Source organism: Zosterops lateralis, assembly GCF_965231275.1.
Source record: "Zosterops lateralis genome assembly, chromosome: 6".
NCBI lineage: Eukaryota > Metazoa > Chordata > Aves > Passeriformes > Zosteropidae > Zosterops > Zosterops lateralis.
The window spans coordinates 5,081,795-5,098,694 of NC_139761.1; the positions used below are offsets into that span (position 1 = coordinate 5,081,795).

The 16,900-nt window shown below is 49.9% G+C and overlaps 1 protein-coding gene across 1 annotated transcript in view; it reads left to right on the forward strand.

The window, feature by feature from the left end:
• DAAM1 (dishevelled associated activator of morphogenesis 1) overlaps positions 1–16,900 on the forward strand; it is a 91,097-nt gene that overhangs the window by 55,687 nt on the left and 18,510 nt on the right. The window contains exons 5-16 of the mRNA XM_083863908.1: positions 3,621–3,692; positions 4,884–4,978; positions 7,519–7,852; positions 9,141–9,251; positions 9,356–9,459; positions 9,879–9,945; positions 10,267–10,384; positions 10,512–10,650; positions 10,976–11,034; positions 11,362–11,549; positions 11,875–12,180; positions 12,279–12,386. Coding sequence (XP_083720034.1) covers positions 3,621–3,692; positions 4,884–4,978; positions 7,519–7,852; positions 9,141–9,251; positions 9,356–9,459; positions 9,879–9,945; positions 10,267–10,384; positions 10,512–10,650; positions 10,976–11,034; positions 11,362–11,549; positions 11,875–12,180; positions 12,279–12,386 — 1,701 coding nt within the window. The remainder of the gene's footprint in view (positions 1–3,620; positions 3,693–4,883; positions 4,979–7,518; positions 7,853–9,140; positions 9,252–9,355; positions 9,460–9,878; positions 9,946–10,266; positions 10,385–10,511; positions 10,651–10,975; positions 11,035–11,361; positions 11,550–11,874; positions 12,181–12,278; positions 12,387–16,900) is intronic.

The following is a 16,900-nucleotide window of genomic DNA, read 5'->3' on the forward strand; positions in this document are numbered from 1 at the left end:
CCCAGCCACCATCAGTTATCCCAAAGCACCACCATGGGCTGTGAGTGTAGGGAAGCAGCTGCTGGATTCAGGTGTGACATCACCTGTGGACTGAGAATTTAAAAGATGTTGCCAGAAGGTTGTTTAGGAAGCAAAGCAGGTGTGACAAAGCACTGAGGAGCATCTCAGGTGTCCTTCTCCCCACCACCATGGGGACAGGCTGTGAGGCTGCACTGCTCCCAGCAGCTGCATTCTTGCAGGTCAGAGCAGCAGGAGCTTGTAGGGATGCACCTTCCAGGTCCAAATAGGTTGAGACCAGCCTTAAAATTACTTTGAGCTGAGCCCCCACCTCCTGTGTGCAGTGATTATTGGGAAGAGAAGGAAATCTGTCTGTGGGAGCTGCTGAGGCTCCGAGGGGGAGGCACAAAGGCTGTGGGAGTGTCAGGCTCATAACCAAGACATGACAGGGCTGGGGGAGTGTGAAATCTCCCTGAGAAGAGCAAAGGGATGGCTGGAGCTGGCAGGCTGGTGACCTTCACTTGAGGAAGCTCCTGCTAATGAGGCACCTTGCCTGGGCACTGCTTTCCCTGCTCTGCTGGGGATGGGATGGAGCTCATTGATCAATTCACATCACAGCACCCCCTGCCACTGCCAGCACTGTATCCATCAGCCCCAGGCACAGAACTCAGGGCTAAGGGACAGCAGAGGCTGTGACACGGTGACACCAGGGCAGCAGCTGATGGGATTTGTGTTTTTGTCAAGTCCCTGGAAAGAAGAAGTAGGTGAGGGGAGCAGGTGGAGCAAAGCAGGGGATGGAGCGAGGTCTGTCCTTGTCTGCACAGCTTTAGGATGTCTTAATTTTTGCAGCTGAGCACGTGTGTGGTGGCACACTGGGGCCTGGAGGACAGTGAGGGATGTTGATGTGCAATTAAAGCCATCAGTGTGTCTGTGACAGAGCAGCTCAGTCTGGGGTCCAGCAGGGTTCAGATCAGCCCTCACTCCTTTGCTGCTTGAGAGCACACAGGGCAAAGACAGCCCAGAGAATAAGAAATTGGGAGATGTTCAGTGATGCAATGGAACATCCTGGAGATGCTCAGGTTGGAGGTGCTCAGCTCTGTGTCTGGGCATCCCTCCCCAAAGGCAAGCTGCAAAACCCACATCCCCAAAACCCACCCTGCGTGCTGGGAAACCATTTTACACCCTCAACCTTTCAAACCCTGCTGCTGGAGAGGTTCCTCCCTCCTCTGGCTCTGAGCAGAGCCTTGTGACTCACTTCCCTCCGGGGCTGTCGCTTTGTCAGGAGATTTCTGTACCACCAAAGGACACTTATCAGTGTGCTGTAGACCATTAGCCCCAGTAATTACCACTGAGCTACATCCTGCAGCGAGCTGAGGGGAGGGAAGCCCATGCCCTGATCTTTGCCTGCTTTTATTGTGCAGTCCCCCTTTTCCTGGGAAGCTGCTTTTCCGACCAGCCTGCCCAGCTGCTCGTCGGGGATTAATGAGGTTCTGCTGCACTTAATTGAGAGTGCTCTCTAAATTGGGGGTTTCAGAGAGGAAATGCAAGAGCCCGAGGGAGCCGAGCAAAGGGAAATATTTATAATGCAGCACGTTAATTATAAATGAGCAGTTTAGCCAATTTTGTTGTTCAGCCTCCCCTCCACCCCCTGGAGACCTTTATTTGCTCCACCGCTCCTTTTCAACCCTAAATGAGCAGCAGGTCCACATCCCTGCCTGCCTCCCAGGTGTTCACAGCACGAGGGAAGGTGCTGGGATGTGGGATGAGCCAGCCCTGCTGCTTTCCCTCCCCATTCCTCAGCATGGATCCCACTCCCTGCCCAGATCTCCTGGCTGGGCACATCTGGACACCTCTTGCTGCTGTGTTGGTGGTGGGGACCTTGCCACCCTTCCCAGCTGGTGTCTCTGCTGGGAAAGAGATGCTCCTTACAACAGGGGCAATGGGAAAGATCTTCTCTGACACCTCCAGGAGGTGACAGGACCATGGTCAAGGCACCCATGGGTGTCCCAGCTCTGCTGTCCCCTGGAGTACATTTACATGCTGGACTCTTAAGTGGGGCAGGAAAATCAGAATGCCCAGAGGCTTTGTACAGAGCCTTTCCCTGGCAGGGCACAGGCAGCTCAGAGGAGGGGGCTGGCACAAGGGAGTGCCTGAGAAGCTGAAAGCCCCCATGGCCATGTCAGACAGAACTGACACCGAGCAGACAGGTGGCCTGAGCCTCAGCCCAGCTGCTTGGCACCTCTGAGGGACTGTGGGGTCAGGAAAAGTGTTAAAGGGCAGAGGTTTCCAGGCCTCTTGGCACTCTCAAGCTTGTTTTGTCCCTGCCTTGGGGCCAGGCACAGCAAAAGGAAGGGTCAGGTCTGGAGGCACAAGCTGTTCTGCCCAGGGGCAAACTGAATCTCCTCCAAATTACCTGTCCTTGACTCTGCTCATCCTCATCTTGGCATGCTGCAGCTTGGGAAGTTTGGATGCACAAATGTTTTCCACGTACTCCTCTCGAGCCACAGTAAATATTTGGGACTCTGCTCCTGGGGCTTGCTGGAAGCAGCTGTGATTGTCTGCATGCACAGACCTGGGGGCAGAGAGGAGGTCACCCAGCTCCCACCATCCTAGGTGTTTGTGGTGTAGGATGAGGTTTACAAACATCTCCTGAAGTCAGGGAAAGGGCAGAGCCATGCAGCCAGTCAGGATGTGATCAGAAGATTGAAAATGTTTGGGATTTGTGTAGTATTTGTTGATTCCAGCCTAGACCTGTGTGACATTTCTGCTGTGAAATCCTCTTCTTCTTTTGGTATCTATGTCCTCTGGAAGATAAAATTGGGGAAAAGGTTAATTATGTAGTATTCCCTCAAATTCTGCCTACTTACTCCATGCAGCCCCTGGGAATGTGCAGCATTGCTTACCTGGGCTTGGCTCAGATGTCCTTCAATCATGTCCTACAAGAACGAGGTAGAACCTGAAAACCCCTCATGAACCCTGACAGATGCAGGGCATCATGGACCAAGATGGCCAAAAATGGCTCTGCATCATTCAGTGCCATAGATCATGGGCCCAGGGTTGACATCCTTTAAGAGGTGACATTGCCAGATCCATGTTCCCTCCCAGTGACTTATGAAGTCCCCAGAGGAACTGTTGTGCCTGGAGTCTCTCTTAGGATGTTGATATGTTGATAGGTCAGGGTTCTGCTCCAGGAGTGCAGCCTAGATCATTTCACATTTAAACACTCTTCATTGCTTGTAAACATTTTCCCCCCTGAGCATATCCAAGGCTGTGCAGCCAAAGCTTCAAGGGCACTGTAAAGTTGAAACAAGAGAGATTTGGATGTAAAATTTCAGTGTGGTTTCCCTGAAGCTGATAATCACAAGGCTGATGCAGTATCAGTGGGACAGTGTTTGGTCACAGGCAGGTGGTGTAATTGTATTTAAAGTGTGGCAGTTCAATAAACCAGGTAATGTTCCCATAGCTGGAGTCAGGGGTAGGCTCAGAATATAGAAAGTCACATTAATTAAAGTAATGCAGGAGCTCAGGGGTGCTTCAGAAGTGGTTGGCCACGAAGGGCAGGGGATGTTAATTCTATTTCTACTAATCTGGCTTTGTTTCAATTTTTTTTTATCCCCTACCAGGACCAGGAAGAAAACAAAGGAGCCACCAGCTGGCCAGAGTTCTACATCGATCAGCTGAATTCAATGGCTGCTGTGAGTATTCCCCCAGAGCTCTGGTGCCCCTGAGCCCATGTGGGGCAGCAGCACAGTGGGGACACTGGCAGCATTGTCCCTCAGAGGGTGGCAGGTGTTAGCAGAGGCAGTGTCACCTGTTAGACCAACAGGTACAGCTGCAGGATGGAGATGTTCCTACATCACCCAGGGCCTTTCACACCATCCCAGAACCATGGATGGGGTTGGGGTGGGAAGGGATCTTTAAGAACATCCAGTCCCAACCCCTTTCCACTAGACCAGGTTGCTCCAAGCCCCATCCAGCCTGGCCTTGAACACTTCCAGGGATGGGGCAGGGGGGATGAGCAGGGGCTGTGAGCCAGCAGGGAGTGAACTGCTTCCCTCTGGGAAGGCAGGAACACCCAGTGCTGGCCATGGGCTGCCAGCCAGGCAGAGCCCTGAGCCTGAGCAGAGCTTGTGATCAAAGCCTGCCAGATGCCTGGAGGGTGGCTTTGATCTCCCTGACGTGCTGCTGAAGAGGAGCTGGGTTAAATGGAGAGGTCACCACAGCTCCTCATGTCTGCTGGGACCCTTTGTCTCTGCTTTGGATTAGCCTCAGCCAGGGCTGGCAGGGCTCACCCTGACACCTCTGGGGGTCCAGCACTGTTGGGTGGTGCAGGAGCCACTCAGGGAGCTGTAGCTGTGCCTCATGCATGCCCAGGGAGCAGGTAGCCCTGGGGCAGGAGTCAAATCCCAGCCCCAGCTGGAGAGCAACATCCACTGTGGGAGATGCACACAGGCACTGTCCCCAGCTGAGATGCACACTGGGAGACTTGGGAATGACAGGGTTGGCTGTTCACCATCCCCATGGTCTACTCTGGATCATGTCCAATATCCTTGATGTCTTTTTTGTATATCTTTTTATATTGTGGTACCCAAAACTGTCCCCAAGACTCAAGGTGAGGCCACACCAGTGCAGAGCAGAGCAGGAGTTGTGTTGTGTGGGGGCTTGGAGACAGTGCCTTCATCCCTCTGTCCTCAGTCCAAGCTGTCTCCTTGCAGATTATGGAGTGGTTTCCCTCACTGCCCCTTTTCCCAAGTTCTGAGATTGCCATAAGGATTCCAGGATGGGTTTAGGATCCCCATGGCTTGGCACAGTGGGTGGTGGGCACTGTCACTCCTGGGGCACACGGGGAGATTCCCCCTCTGATTCCTGCCTTCCTCCTTTCACAGAGAAAATCACTGATAGCCTTGGAAAAAGAAGACGAGGAGGAGAGAAATAAAACAATTGAAAGTTTGAAGACTGCACTGAGGACAAAACCAATGAGGCAATTCCCTTTCCTGCCTTTATTACTGTGGCTTTGGGTTTGAGTTCTCTGGCAGAGCAAGGGTTAAATAGGAATATAAATGGAAGTTGTACAGGGTGAGGGAGGCAAGGACTCTGAGATACTAATGGCTTTTTTTTTTGTTTCACCAACTGCTTTTTTGTCTCACATTTTGTCATTTTGTTCCTTTTTCTTGGTCCTTTTAGTGGCCAAGAGCCACCAGGACCTCCCTGTCCGTTCAGGCAAATCAGGCAACTTCTTTATTTTTCCAAATTTTTCCTTTGAACTGAACAGAAGGTAAAAATTCCTTAAAGGTTGATTTTTTTTTTCCAAGAAAACAGCAATTTATATTGGTCAGTTAGGCCCTTTATTTCAACTTCAACTCCTCTTGCACTTTATAAGGGAATAAAGTCACATAAATCTTCAGGTTTTTATGAAATGGAAAACAATTTTTGATGGGGAGGATAAATGAAGGCTGGGACTCTCTCTGAATGTCTGTAGCTTTTCCTAATTTCATTTTCTCTGGAGTCTTCATGCACAATTCTGCAACACTTAATGTGCCTCAGGTTGGCATCTTCTGATGGGAATATGTTCCATTAGGAAAACCCTGACCTGTTGTGGTTATGGAAGAAACATATTTACTATTGCTTGCAAATACTTCTCCCTCTTCCACCTGTGGTGATGGTAAGAAATTCCCAGGGTGAGCACAGGGTGATTTCTGTGACACTTGGGCCTTGTGGGTGCTGGCCCCTGCAGTGAGCAGGGCTGGTGGCCAGCCATGAAACTTTACAAAATCCTTCCAAGTGGGGTTGGAGTGTTTTTTTGAGGGATGCAGCAGGCTCCATAGAAAATTCCACCTGTTGGACCTACTTTTGCACCCAGGGAAGTGAACACCAACTTTCCTATTGACTTTGGCTGGAAGAAGAGCAGGCTTTGAAGCAGAGAAAGCAGTTTTCCCCAAGCCTGCAATTACCCCTTTTGTTGCTGCCCATCAGCATGGCTTGTTTTGAATTAAAACCATCCCAGTGCTGGGATGTTCTTGGCTCATTCTCTTCCCCAGCCTGTGCCCTTTGCCAAACCAGAGGACACCCAGCCTGGATGGCACTGGGCATGGGGGCCCTAAAATGCCTCAGCAGTGTGCAGTGTTGTGTCTGCCTGGGGCACTGCCCTGTGTTTGCTTCCTGCTCTCTGTTCTGTGGCGTTGTAAGTCATCGCAATAAAAATCAGAAATCCCGTAAAATTGGGGAGCTGTGCCTGAGGGAGGAGAAGATGGTGAGACAGGAGAGGTAACAGAAGACAGAAATGCTGACACTGAGCTGTCTACAGCTGTTGAGGTGACTTAAGGGCTTGGGATCTTCTTCCAGTTCAAAACTGGACTCAAGACTCAGGTTGGTATTTTTTTGCAGTGTGACTGCAAACTTCCAACCTCCATCCCAGGACTTGTGTTGATGGCTGGGTCAGCTGGTTCTCTTTGAAATATCCTCACTCTGAAGAACCTTGTGCAGGAGTCAAATCCCAAATTGGGTTTAACAACCCCATCCCTGTGTCTAGGCCACAGGAAGTCCTTCAGGCATTCTGGTGTCCATGAAGAAGTACACAGGAAGGTTCTAGGTTTACACCAACAGACAAGTCAGCTCTGCTTGAGGGCATAGGAATGCATTTCCCACACCCAGCAAGTATTTTCCATATAGGGAAAAGTTTAAGACTCACCCCTTGCATTTCTAATAAGGAAAAGAGCCCAGAATTTTCCATACCCTCCTGGCAGTGCATGGCCCAGTGCCAAGAGAGGAGCATCTATTGAACCCCTTCGTTGTTCTCCAAATCCTGTATCTCTCCTTATTGGCAGCAGGCCAGGTTGTCCCTCCTAAAACATTCAGTATTTAGGAAGGAGCACAAAGGAAATGAGGGGCTTTTTGGAGTGTTTCTAGCAGGGTGTCAGAGGTTTTCTGGGACACCTGTGTGGTCCCCTCACACAGAGGGGTCACAGGTTGTGACATGGGTGCAGACCCACACAGAGGACAGCAGGCAGCAGCAGGTTAGACACGGAAAGCTTCTTTATTTTTCTGACTCCATCAACTTATAGACACTTTTTACAGGATTGGCCCAAGAAGGTTACAACCTCATGACTCCACTGGTCACTCTGACCATCAGTCAAGTTCTCCTCTCAGAGAAGAACTATGCAAAACAACATAGATAAATTCTAAAAATACATATAGTTTACATGAAGCAGTGTGAGAATCAGGCTGCAAAGATTCAAACACTTGAAAGCAAGAAAACGCAGGGGGAAGCGCACCTGTGCATGGCTTATCTTTTGTTTTCCGTAACGTTTGTTATTTTGTTATTTTTCTTTATTAAATTTTTTGCTTTACAAAACACCTCAGAAGAGCAGTCTCGCTAATTAATTTTGGCCACTTCTCTGCAAAGCCTGGACCCTCAGAGACTGATACATTTACACTGACCACCTGCTAATCTGTACCATGAGGGTAAGACACACTATTTTAGCATCTTGTTTCAAAGCAAAAATCCCCCTTTTTTTCTCTCAGGTTCGTGACCCGGTTCATCGACCTGGATGGCTTATCCTGCATCCTCAACTTTCTCAAAAGCATGGACTATGAGACAGCAGAGTCTCGAATACATACCTCGCTCATTGGATGTATAAAAGCACTAATGAACAACTCCCTGGGCCGGGCCCACGTGCTGGCCCACCTGGAGAGCATCAACGTGATCGCTCAGAGTCTGAGCACGGAGAACATTAAGACCAAGGTGGCAGTGCTGGAAATCATGGGCGCCGTGTGCCTGGTTCCTGGGGGCCACAAGAAGGTACTGGAGGCCATGCTGCACTACCAGAAATACGCCAGCGAAAGGACTCGCTTCCAGGTGGGTGAGGCAGCTCCGCTCAGCCCTTGAAATTCAGTGTTCTTGTGCATTTCTCCTCGTGAATATCCTAATATGTTGATTTCTGGGGTTTTTCTTTGGTTGTTTTTTTATTTTTATTTTATTTTATTTTATTTTATTTGTTTTGGTTTGGTTTGGTTTGGTTTTGGGTTTTTTTTGTTTGGTTTTTTTTTTGTTTGGTGGTGGGTTTTTTGTTTTGGTTTGGTGGGGTTTTTTGTCATTTTTTGGTGAATTTTTTGTTGGTTTTTTTTTTGGTTTTTATTTTTTTGAGTTTTGTTGGGGTTTTTTGTTTTGTTGTTTTGGGGGTGTTTTTTTGGGTTTTTTGGGGGGTTTTTGGGTTTTGGTGGGTTTTTTTGTTTTGTTGTTTTTTGGGAGGGCTTTTTTGGGGTGGTTTTGGGTTTTGGTGGGTTTTTTGGGGGGGTTGGGAGTTTCTTGTTGTTGGGGGTTTTTTAGGGTTTTTTTTGGTTTATGGTGGTTTTTTTGTTTTGTTGTTTTTTTGGGGTTTTTTGTTGCGGGTTTTTTTTGTTTGTTTTTTTTTTTTTTTTTTTTCTTTTTTTGTGTGTTAGAGTTGGGATTAATAACATGGGAATTACGGTTTTGCGTTTGGACTTAGTGTTCATTATTTTTTTATTTATATTATGGCCTTATGAGTCATGAGCTCTAACTAGCGAGTTAGAAAGTGGAGTACCTCTAACTCTTTCCAAGATTATTTAAGTGTTAATCACCTAATAATGGGATGACACTTATATTATTTATGTTTTTGACCCAATAATGACCACCCAAGGTCTGCAATGTGGACCTTTTTCACCCAATTAGAAAAAAACACCTGAAACTATGAAGAAGAAGGTGAAGGACTTAGACAATGCCTAATGTCCTCCATCTTGCCCTGTATATATTTCTAGATACAAAAATCTTAAATCTAAGATTTGGCCGCTTGCAAATGCTTTGTTGTGGCTGTTTGTGAGTTGAAAATTCCAGTGAAGAGGAAAGAAAGAATTATTTAAGGCAACACCCACCACAAAAAAAGAAAAAAAAAAAAAAAAAAAAGGCTTGTTTGTGCAGGGTCCCTGGGATCACAGCTCTGGAATGCTGCAGCACACCTGGATGGGTTATAATCCAGCCCAAATGTTTGTTGGCCCAAATGGGTGCTGATGGTTCATCCTCAGCTCTGGGAGCATCCCGAGGAGTTATTCCTGCCTGTGTTCCCTGGCTGCTTGGGCAGCACTTGGGGCTGTCACGGGGCATTTAAGTGACGCTGTGTGTTTGGCAGACGCTGATCAACGACTTGGACAAGAGCACGGGCCGGTACCGGGACGAAGTGAGCCTCAAGACAGCCATCATGTCCTTCATCAACGCCGTGCTGAGCCAGGGGGCAGGAGTGGTGAGCACTGGGACAGGGAGGGCCTGGGGTGTGCTTGGGGTGCTTTCATTTCAGTGAGATTTCTGTGCACCTTGCTGTGCTGAGCCCACAACTGTCCCTTGCAGGAGAGCCTGGATTTCAGACTCCACCTGAGATACGAATTCCTCATGCTCGGCATCCAGCCAGTCATTGATAAACTGAGACAACATGAAAATTCAACCCTTGACCGGTGAGTAGTGACCCCCCAGCACTCTGGTGGGTTTTGTCTGGTGCCCTTGCTTCAGGTGTTGGGGAAATCACATAGCTCGAGTCACACACCTGATAGAAATTCCCTGCTGTTTCCAGAGAGATAGAAAAAAATTTCAACATGGTTTTGCTGCATTCTGATGTAGGGTTGAGCTGGGGAGGATGCCCCATAAGGAGTTCAGGGGATGCTCTCAGCCCTCATCCGCCTCTTCTCATCCCAAAAGGCTCCTTGGACATCCTGTAGTGCCTAGGAAGTCCAGGCTGAAGGACCAGCTGGTGTTTCAAGCCCTCACAGTGCCTGGTCTGTTGACAGACCAGCTGCCTGTAATTTATTAATTGTCACATTTGTATCTACTATTAATAGGTTGTTCTGGGATTTTATTTTTTCCTTTCTTTCCTCAGGCACTTAGATTTCTTCGAAATGCTTAGAAATGAAGATGAACTGGAGTTTGCCAAAAGATTTGAGCTGGTGAGTACGAATTCTGCTGATACAGGCACTGGCAATCAATGTCACAGCTAGTTTTAAAAACACCTGTGTGCTCTGGGACAAAGCCCTAGGATAAAACCTGGAGGCTGGAAATCTCTCCTGTTGCCCTGCTCTTTTGCAACATCTGTCCTAGAGCCTTTTGTCCTCTGGCTGCCCAACAGCTCTGTGTGCCCCTCACAGGGCAGTGGGGCCGGTTTGTCTGTCAGTTTTGGGGTGGGGGTGACTCATGGGGTCTGGAGCTGGGACTTGAGGTGATGCTGTGCTGGGTGCAGTGGCCTGACCTTGCCTGGCTCCTGCCCACAGGTCCACATTGACACCAAAAGTGCAACCCAGATGTTTGAGCTGACGAGGAAGAGGCTGACGCACAGCGAGGCGTACCCGCACTTTATGTCCATCCTGCACCACTGTCTCCAGATGCCTTGTGAGTCCCAGGGGAGGCCAGGAACACACCCAGGGCTTGCTGGAGACTTGGCAGCCCAGCTCTCCTGCCCAGCAATGCCACGACCTCCCCTTTGCTCACGTCAGTCTGTCCCCTTCCTTCCCTGCAGATAAAAGAAGTGGCAACACTGTCCAGTACTGGCTGCTGCTCGACAGGATCGTGCAGCAGATCGTCATCCAGAGTGACAAAGGGCAGGACCCCGACGCCACTCCCCTGGAAAACTTCAACATTAAAAATGTTGTACGAATGTAAGTGCTCAGGTGTCTCTGTTCCTTGCTGGTGGCTGTCACACAGTGATGTTCCTGCTCCTCAGCAGGACACAAGCCAGCATCCCTGGAGCTGTTGACTTCCCCAGACTCGCTCACCCCACCTTTATCAATGAAGCCCATCCTTTTTGTTAGACAGCATTTACAAGCAATATTTGAGATTTAGGAGCTTTCGTGTGTTCCCTGATAAATTTTGCACAACCCTGCTGAGGGGGACACAGCAGAGCTATCAGTTGTGCCAGTTTGGGAGCCTTAAATCCCATTGATTTAAGGATTGTCTCATGTGCTACATCTCTTTTCCTTTTAGGTTAGTCAATGAAAATGAAGTGAAGCAGTGGAAAGAGCAAGCAGAGAAAATGAGAAAAGGTGAGTGATGGAGAAATACAGTGTCAACTCTAACCTTGGCCAAACAGTTAACATACACACGTATTTATATTTTTTTATAAATATATTTATAGGCTTTATTGAAGGGCTGAGATAGTATCATAACATGGGGCTGACATGGGAAATGGGCAAAGCAAATAATATTTTTTCATGGAGAGGTTCCAAATGAGGCATTAAAGCTCAGCCCAGGCTCCCTTTTGTCAGCTGCAGCTTCTCTGCAGGGCACTGTGGGGTTTAGCCCCTCATGGGCTCTGCTGGTGGCCAAAAGGAGAGTTTGTCACCCAAAGTGGTCTCCTGGGGCTGTTTCAGAGCACACAGAGCTGCAGCAGAAGCTGGAGAAGAAGGAGAGGGAGTGTGATGCCAAGGCCCAGGAGAAGGAGGAGATGATGCAGACGCTGAACAAGATGAAGGAGAAGCTGGAGAAAGAGTCCAGCGAGCACAAGCAGGTCAAGCAGCAAGTGGCAGATCTCACAGCACAGCTCCACGAGATGAGCAGGGTGAGACCTCAGACCTGCTCCCTGTTATGGGCCCAGTCCCTCCCTAACCCCCTGCAAATGCTGTGGGGTGAACTGAGGAGGCTGAGCTGCATGGGGGAAATGAGAAGGAGGCTTGTTGGAAAAGCCACCAAGGTGTCTGAACCTAATGAAGGGGTGATTTTGCCTCTCAGCTGCACTGAGCCTCAGTCAAGAGTGCTGAAATCTTTAAATGCTTCCTTTGTTTCCTAAATTTTAACCAAATCAATTAAAAATCAGCAGGGGGGTATTTCTCAGGTGGTGTCCCCCAACTCCATATGACCAGTCCCCTCTCCTCTTTCTCTCCCAGAGGGCGATCTGTGCTGCCAGTCCTGGAGGACCTCCCATGCCCCCAGGAGCACCTGGTGGCCCTTCACCTGCTCCAACTCCCGGCTCTCTTCTTCCCCCTCCACCACCCCCTCCACTCCCAGGGGTGTGTCCCCCACCACCTCCCCCACCACCTCCTCCAGGTGGTCCCCCACCTCCCCCTGGCCCCCCACCCCTGGGGGGGATGATGCCTCCCCCTGGACCACCTCTGGGCACGGCCTTCAAGAAGAAGAGCATCCCTCAGCCAACGAATGCCCTCAAGTCTTTCAACTGGTCCAAGCTTCCAGAGGTAAGCTGGGCAATAATTTGGACAATGAGGTGCTGGATGGTGATGTAAGGGCAGTGGGTGGGAGCCCTCCAACCTGCAATGCTCCCACTGTCTTGCAGAACAAGCTGGCAGGCACCGTGTGGACCAGCATAGATGACACAAAAGTGTTCAAAATCCTGGACCTCGAAGACCTGGAAAGGACATTCTCTGCCTACCAAAGACAGCAGGTAACAGCTGGCCCGGGGTGGGCACACCTGGGCAAGGTGCCACCATTATGGATGGATTATGGACACCATCATGTTTATGGATTCACTTGTGGTCCCAAAACACATCTCCCATCATTATTTTGTACCAAAATCATGTTTGCCAGATTTATTTCACCTGCTTTATCCTCTCATCCCTGTGCCAGAGCCTTTGCCTTGAGGTGGCTGTTCATGGCTCACTGTGCCTGGTTCCACCCCTGCCCACACACCTGGCCATGTGCACCCTGAAAATGGATCACCAAAAAAACACCTAAAACTAAAAAAAAAGATGGGGAATGTTATGAAAATAACCCCCAGATGTGGCCACAGTTGGGTAATATTTTTGGATTGCTCTTAACAGCAACTGTTCCATGTGTCTGTATTGGGTGGAAAATTTCTATCCCTCTCTGGCCAAGAAGGACTAAGTTTTGCCCACATCTACCATGGGTGGGTCTCATCTTTTATTTTTGTAGTGAGCCGAGAGCAAAATGTGAGCTTTGAACAAATATCCCAAACCAAAATAATGTCATTGCAGGCAAAAATCTCCTCTTTTTAATCTCCTGCTCAAGCACTTTAGCCCCGGTTTGGAAGGCATCTAAGAACACAAAAAAATAAGACACTTATTTTTACCCCAGGCAGGATCAAAATGGGCAAGACCAGTGAGTGTTACAAGAAGGCGGTAGAAAAAGCAAGGAGAGAAGCTGAAAAAGGATGTTCACTTGCTGAACACCTGGCTGTGTTCCTGGGAGGAGAGAGCAGCTTGTCTCCTTCGTGCCAGGCTCAGTCAGAGGGACGGTTCCAGGAAGGAGTGGACCAGACCCATAAGCTCATTAGGCAGCGTGAAAGTTTAATCTGTTCCAGAGGCTAATTGAAGGAAAGATCAGGGTGGATTAGAGCAGGGCAAATATCAAGAGTAACCCACCAGAAGTACGTGCTGCCTGCCCCAGTGTTTTGGGAATAGGTGACCACAGCAATGTCTCTTTCCCTTGGCATTTTTTGAGCTTGACTCATGCCTACTGGAGGGCACGTCTGAGGACAAGGAGTGGAAATGGAAGAGGAGCAAGAATAGAAACCTGAGTGTCAGCAGGACGGTTTGCCCTCGGGCCCATGAGTCACCTGGTGTGATTCGGATTATTGCCAGGCAGGAATTTAAAAATAATTTGGCTTGGCTGAGGTCCTGCTGGGTGAAGTGGCTGGTTAGGTTTGGGGCCAGGAGGAAGAGGGAGATGGTGCAAGGAGAGCTGTGACATGGGTTTACACCCCAGATGGGATGAGGACCAAGAGGGAGCTGAATGTAGGGCTGGGGTGGGACTGGCAGAAGATGCTGTGAGAGCATCTGAACAGCAGTTGGGAAAGACAAAACAAAATCCCACCTGTGAGATGCTGCTGGGGCTGGAGCTGCCCTTGGGGACATGATGCACGAGTTCCTGGTGGTTCACCTTGTGGTTCATTTTGTGTGAGTGGAGCCATGGGACACATCTCCCTGGGCCTGAGGGATGTGGTTGTCTAGCTGGAAGTCCCCAGGGTGCTCCCAGAGTTAGTCCCAGGATGGAGAGAGCAGGCTCCAGTGTGTGGGGTTAGATGTGCTCTGTGAGATCAGGAGGAGTGGAAGTCTTCCAGGCTGGATGGGGCTTTGAGCAGCCTGGTCCAGTGGAATGTTCCCTGCCCATGGCAGGGGGTTGGACTAGAGGATATTTAAACCCCTTCAGCCCAAGCTATTCTATAATCCATGCAAACCACGGGGTCCTGTGTACATGGTGAGGGGCTGGGGGAGTGAACAGCTTGTCCCTGAGGCACAAAGAACTAATAATAATGGTTTAATAACTCACAGCATTTTCAAGCTCTAGCAAAACTTGATTTCTGTCACGAAGATGCAAGGGAGGGGCAGGGTTTTCTCCTTCCTGTTCCCTGTCTTGAGCCACTTGCTCAGTGATCATGCCTCTCACTTGTCCTGTCACAATATCCACAGGACATGGAGCATCAGGGGCTGTCTGTCTGCCCATGCCCCCAAACAAACCAGGGCTCTGAAAATGAATGGCCAAGTGGTGCATCCCTGTGGCAGTGCCCCAGCAGGACTCAGGGACAGCAGGCAGAGGAGTGTGCAGTGCACAGAGCTCTCTGAGGACCCCAGGGTGGCTCCTGTGGGGCTGCCTTTGCTGGGATTTGTCTGGTTTTGTTGCCAGAGCTCCTGGGAATCCCTGAATGCTGCACAGACCCCAGGCTTAACCATGTACTTATTTTTAAGCATCTCTTTAAATGTTTTTCCCACATCACAGGCTGGGATGTAAATGCAGGCTATTAAGTGAGCTCTGCAGCTTTTGGGAAAGGCCCTTTCGATGTGGGGAGGGCAGGAACCCTCTGGGTTTCCTGGGGCTCAGCCTGGGAGCATCCCTGCTTCACAATGCATGAAGCTTTTGGGAGAACCTGTATCCTCCCAGCTGAGGCTCTGCAGATGTCCCTGTCCCCAGAGAAGGTCTCAGCCCTGCAGCTGTACAGAATACCAGCATTTACACTCCAAAACAGGAGTTTTTGGCTGTGGCAGCAGAATTGGCAGTAGCTCTGTAAGGGTGTGCATGTAGTGATGGAGAAAGGCAAGTCCAGGACCATCAGGGCTTAGGCTACACAGGGCTTTGTGCCTCTGTCAGGGATGTCTTGGGAGTCTTCATGGGGATAGAGGCTGGGAGTGGTGTTGATAAGTAGCAGTGACACAGCCAGGGCAGTCCTGGCAGGTCCTGCAGCGGTGAGTGATGTACAAGAGTCAGGGCCAAGTGGAAAATATATTGTGTTGTTGAACCAGGGGCTTAGCAGTGAGCTGGGAAAGAATTCATCTCCCAAAAAAGGATGAAGGAAGTAAAGCCTCCAGCTCCTCCGTGCAAGGGAGAGTGACCTGCACAGGGGCCAGGGACAGCAGGGCTGGGAATTGTTTGTGGGGATGGTGAGAGCACATTTAAAACTTACACCATCCTGCAGCAGAGCCTGGATCACGTTTCCTGGCAGGGAAAGGGGCAGGTTTGAGGCAGGGAGGGAGGGTTTTTGTAGTGAACCTTTTCTAGGCCTTAATGCATGAGGAGCCCTTCCTCCCCTAGAGCAGGGGACTGCAAAGAAAGTCCCACCATGTCCTTCTCCCTCTCCAGCAGCCTGGGGCAAGTCTGAGCATCATGGGGCAGATCTGAGGGTTGAAATGGAAGGAAGAGCTCCTAATTAGGGATCAGTTAAACAAAGATAAAAATACCTTTGCAGCTTGTGGGTGTGTTCTGTGCCTGTCCCACCAAGGAGACTTAGGGGAAGAGATTGATGAGTGAAACATTGATCCTTAGCCTTAACTGAACCAGAGACTTTTTAGCCACCAGACTCTTGATCAGCACAGCTCAGCCAAGGGAACGGGGAAGGAAAACTCCTTTGTGTGTGTGCACATGTGTGTGGTGCCAGCTTTACTGCACCTGCTTCCAGTCTGTTGGGGGGAGCCCAGCAGGACAGCCAGGTCTTGGGAGGGGCATGGTGCTGGTGGGCATTGGGGTGGCACTTGGCCAGGCTGCTGAGCCCTGGAGAAGCAGGGAGGAGGAGAAGGATGAGAACTTGAGGGGAAGTGTGTAATAGTAAAGTTTTGCTGTGGCCAGATTTGCTCCGGGATGCGCCTCTCGTTATTTCCACTTTAAAGCCCTGTTTTTCCTGGCAGTCACATCTCAGTCCCTCAGATGTGCAAGAACCAGCAATTTTCCTCCCTGCACGGCAGGCTGAGCAGAGCTGTGCCTTTGGGCCAGTAGCAGGGCTTGGCCAGAATCCTCCCACCTCATCCCGTGTCCCCTCCTCACCTCTGTGCACAATGTACCTTGGCCTGATCCATTCATGGAGCCTCCTCTTCCATCAGCTCTCCCTTTCTGCACATCCTGTACCCCACATTTTCACCTGCATCTCCGCCATTCCAGCACCCCCCAAGTGCCTCCCCATGCTGCCAAACCCCCCAGTGGTGCACTTTTCCATTCTCTGTGCCTCAACTCCCTCTGATTTTGCTGAGATCACTGAACTGCATGTGTTTTTCCTGCCTTTTTCCATGCTTCTGCTATGGCTGTAGGACTTCTTTGTGAATGGTAGCTCCAGACAGGTAAGTGAGCACCTGCAGGAGTGTGATGTGGGGCTGGGGAGAGGGACACAGGGGCACGTGGCTGCCTCTGAGGGGGTTAATGTGTGACAAATGGGGTCGAATTCAAGAGGTGCAAAGATCACCCAGAAGGAGCAGCTTGAAAGTTGATGCTGGGGAGGCTGGTAAGGCAGAATCCACCCTCTCTGCTGTCTGACCTGAGGTCAAACCCAATGTCTGAGTCCAGGAGTTGGATATTTAGATGCAGCTGAACACAGAGAAGCTCCTACCCCTGAGCAGTTTTTGTTTTCAAAAGATGGAAATAAACCCACGGGTTGAAGCTCTCTGCTTGGTCAGAGCAGGAAAGGCACCTGAGAGGGGCAGCTGGTGCTGGGTGACTTGGGGCTCATTTTCCATCACC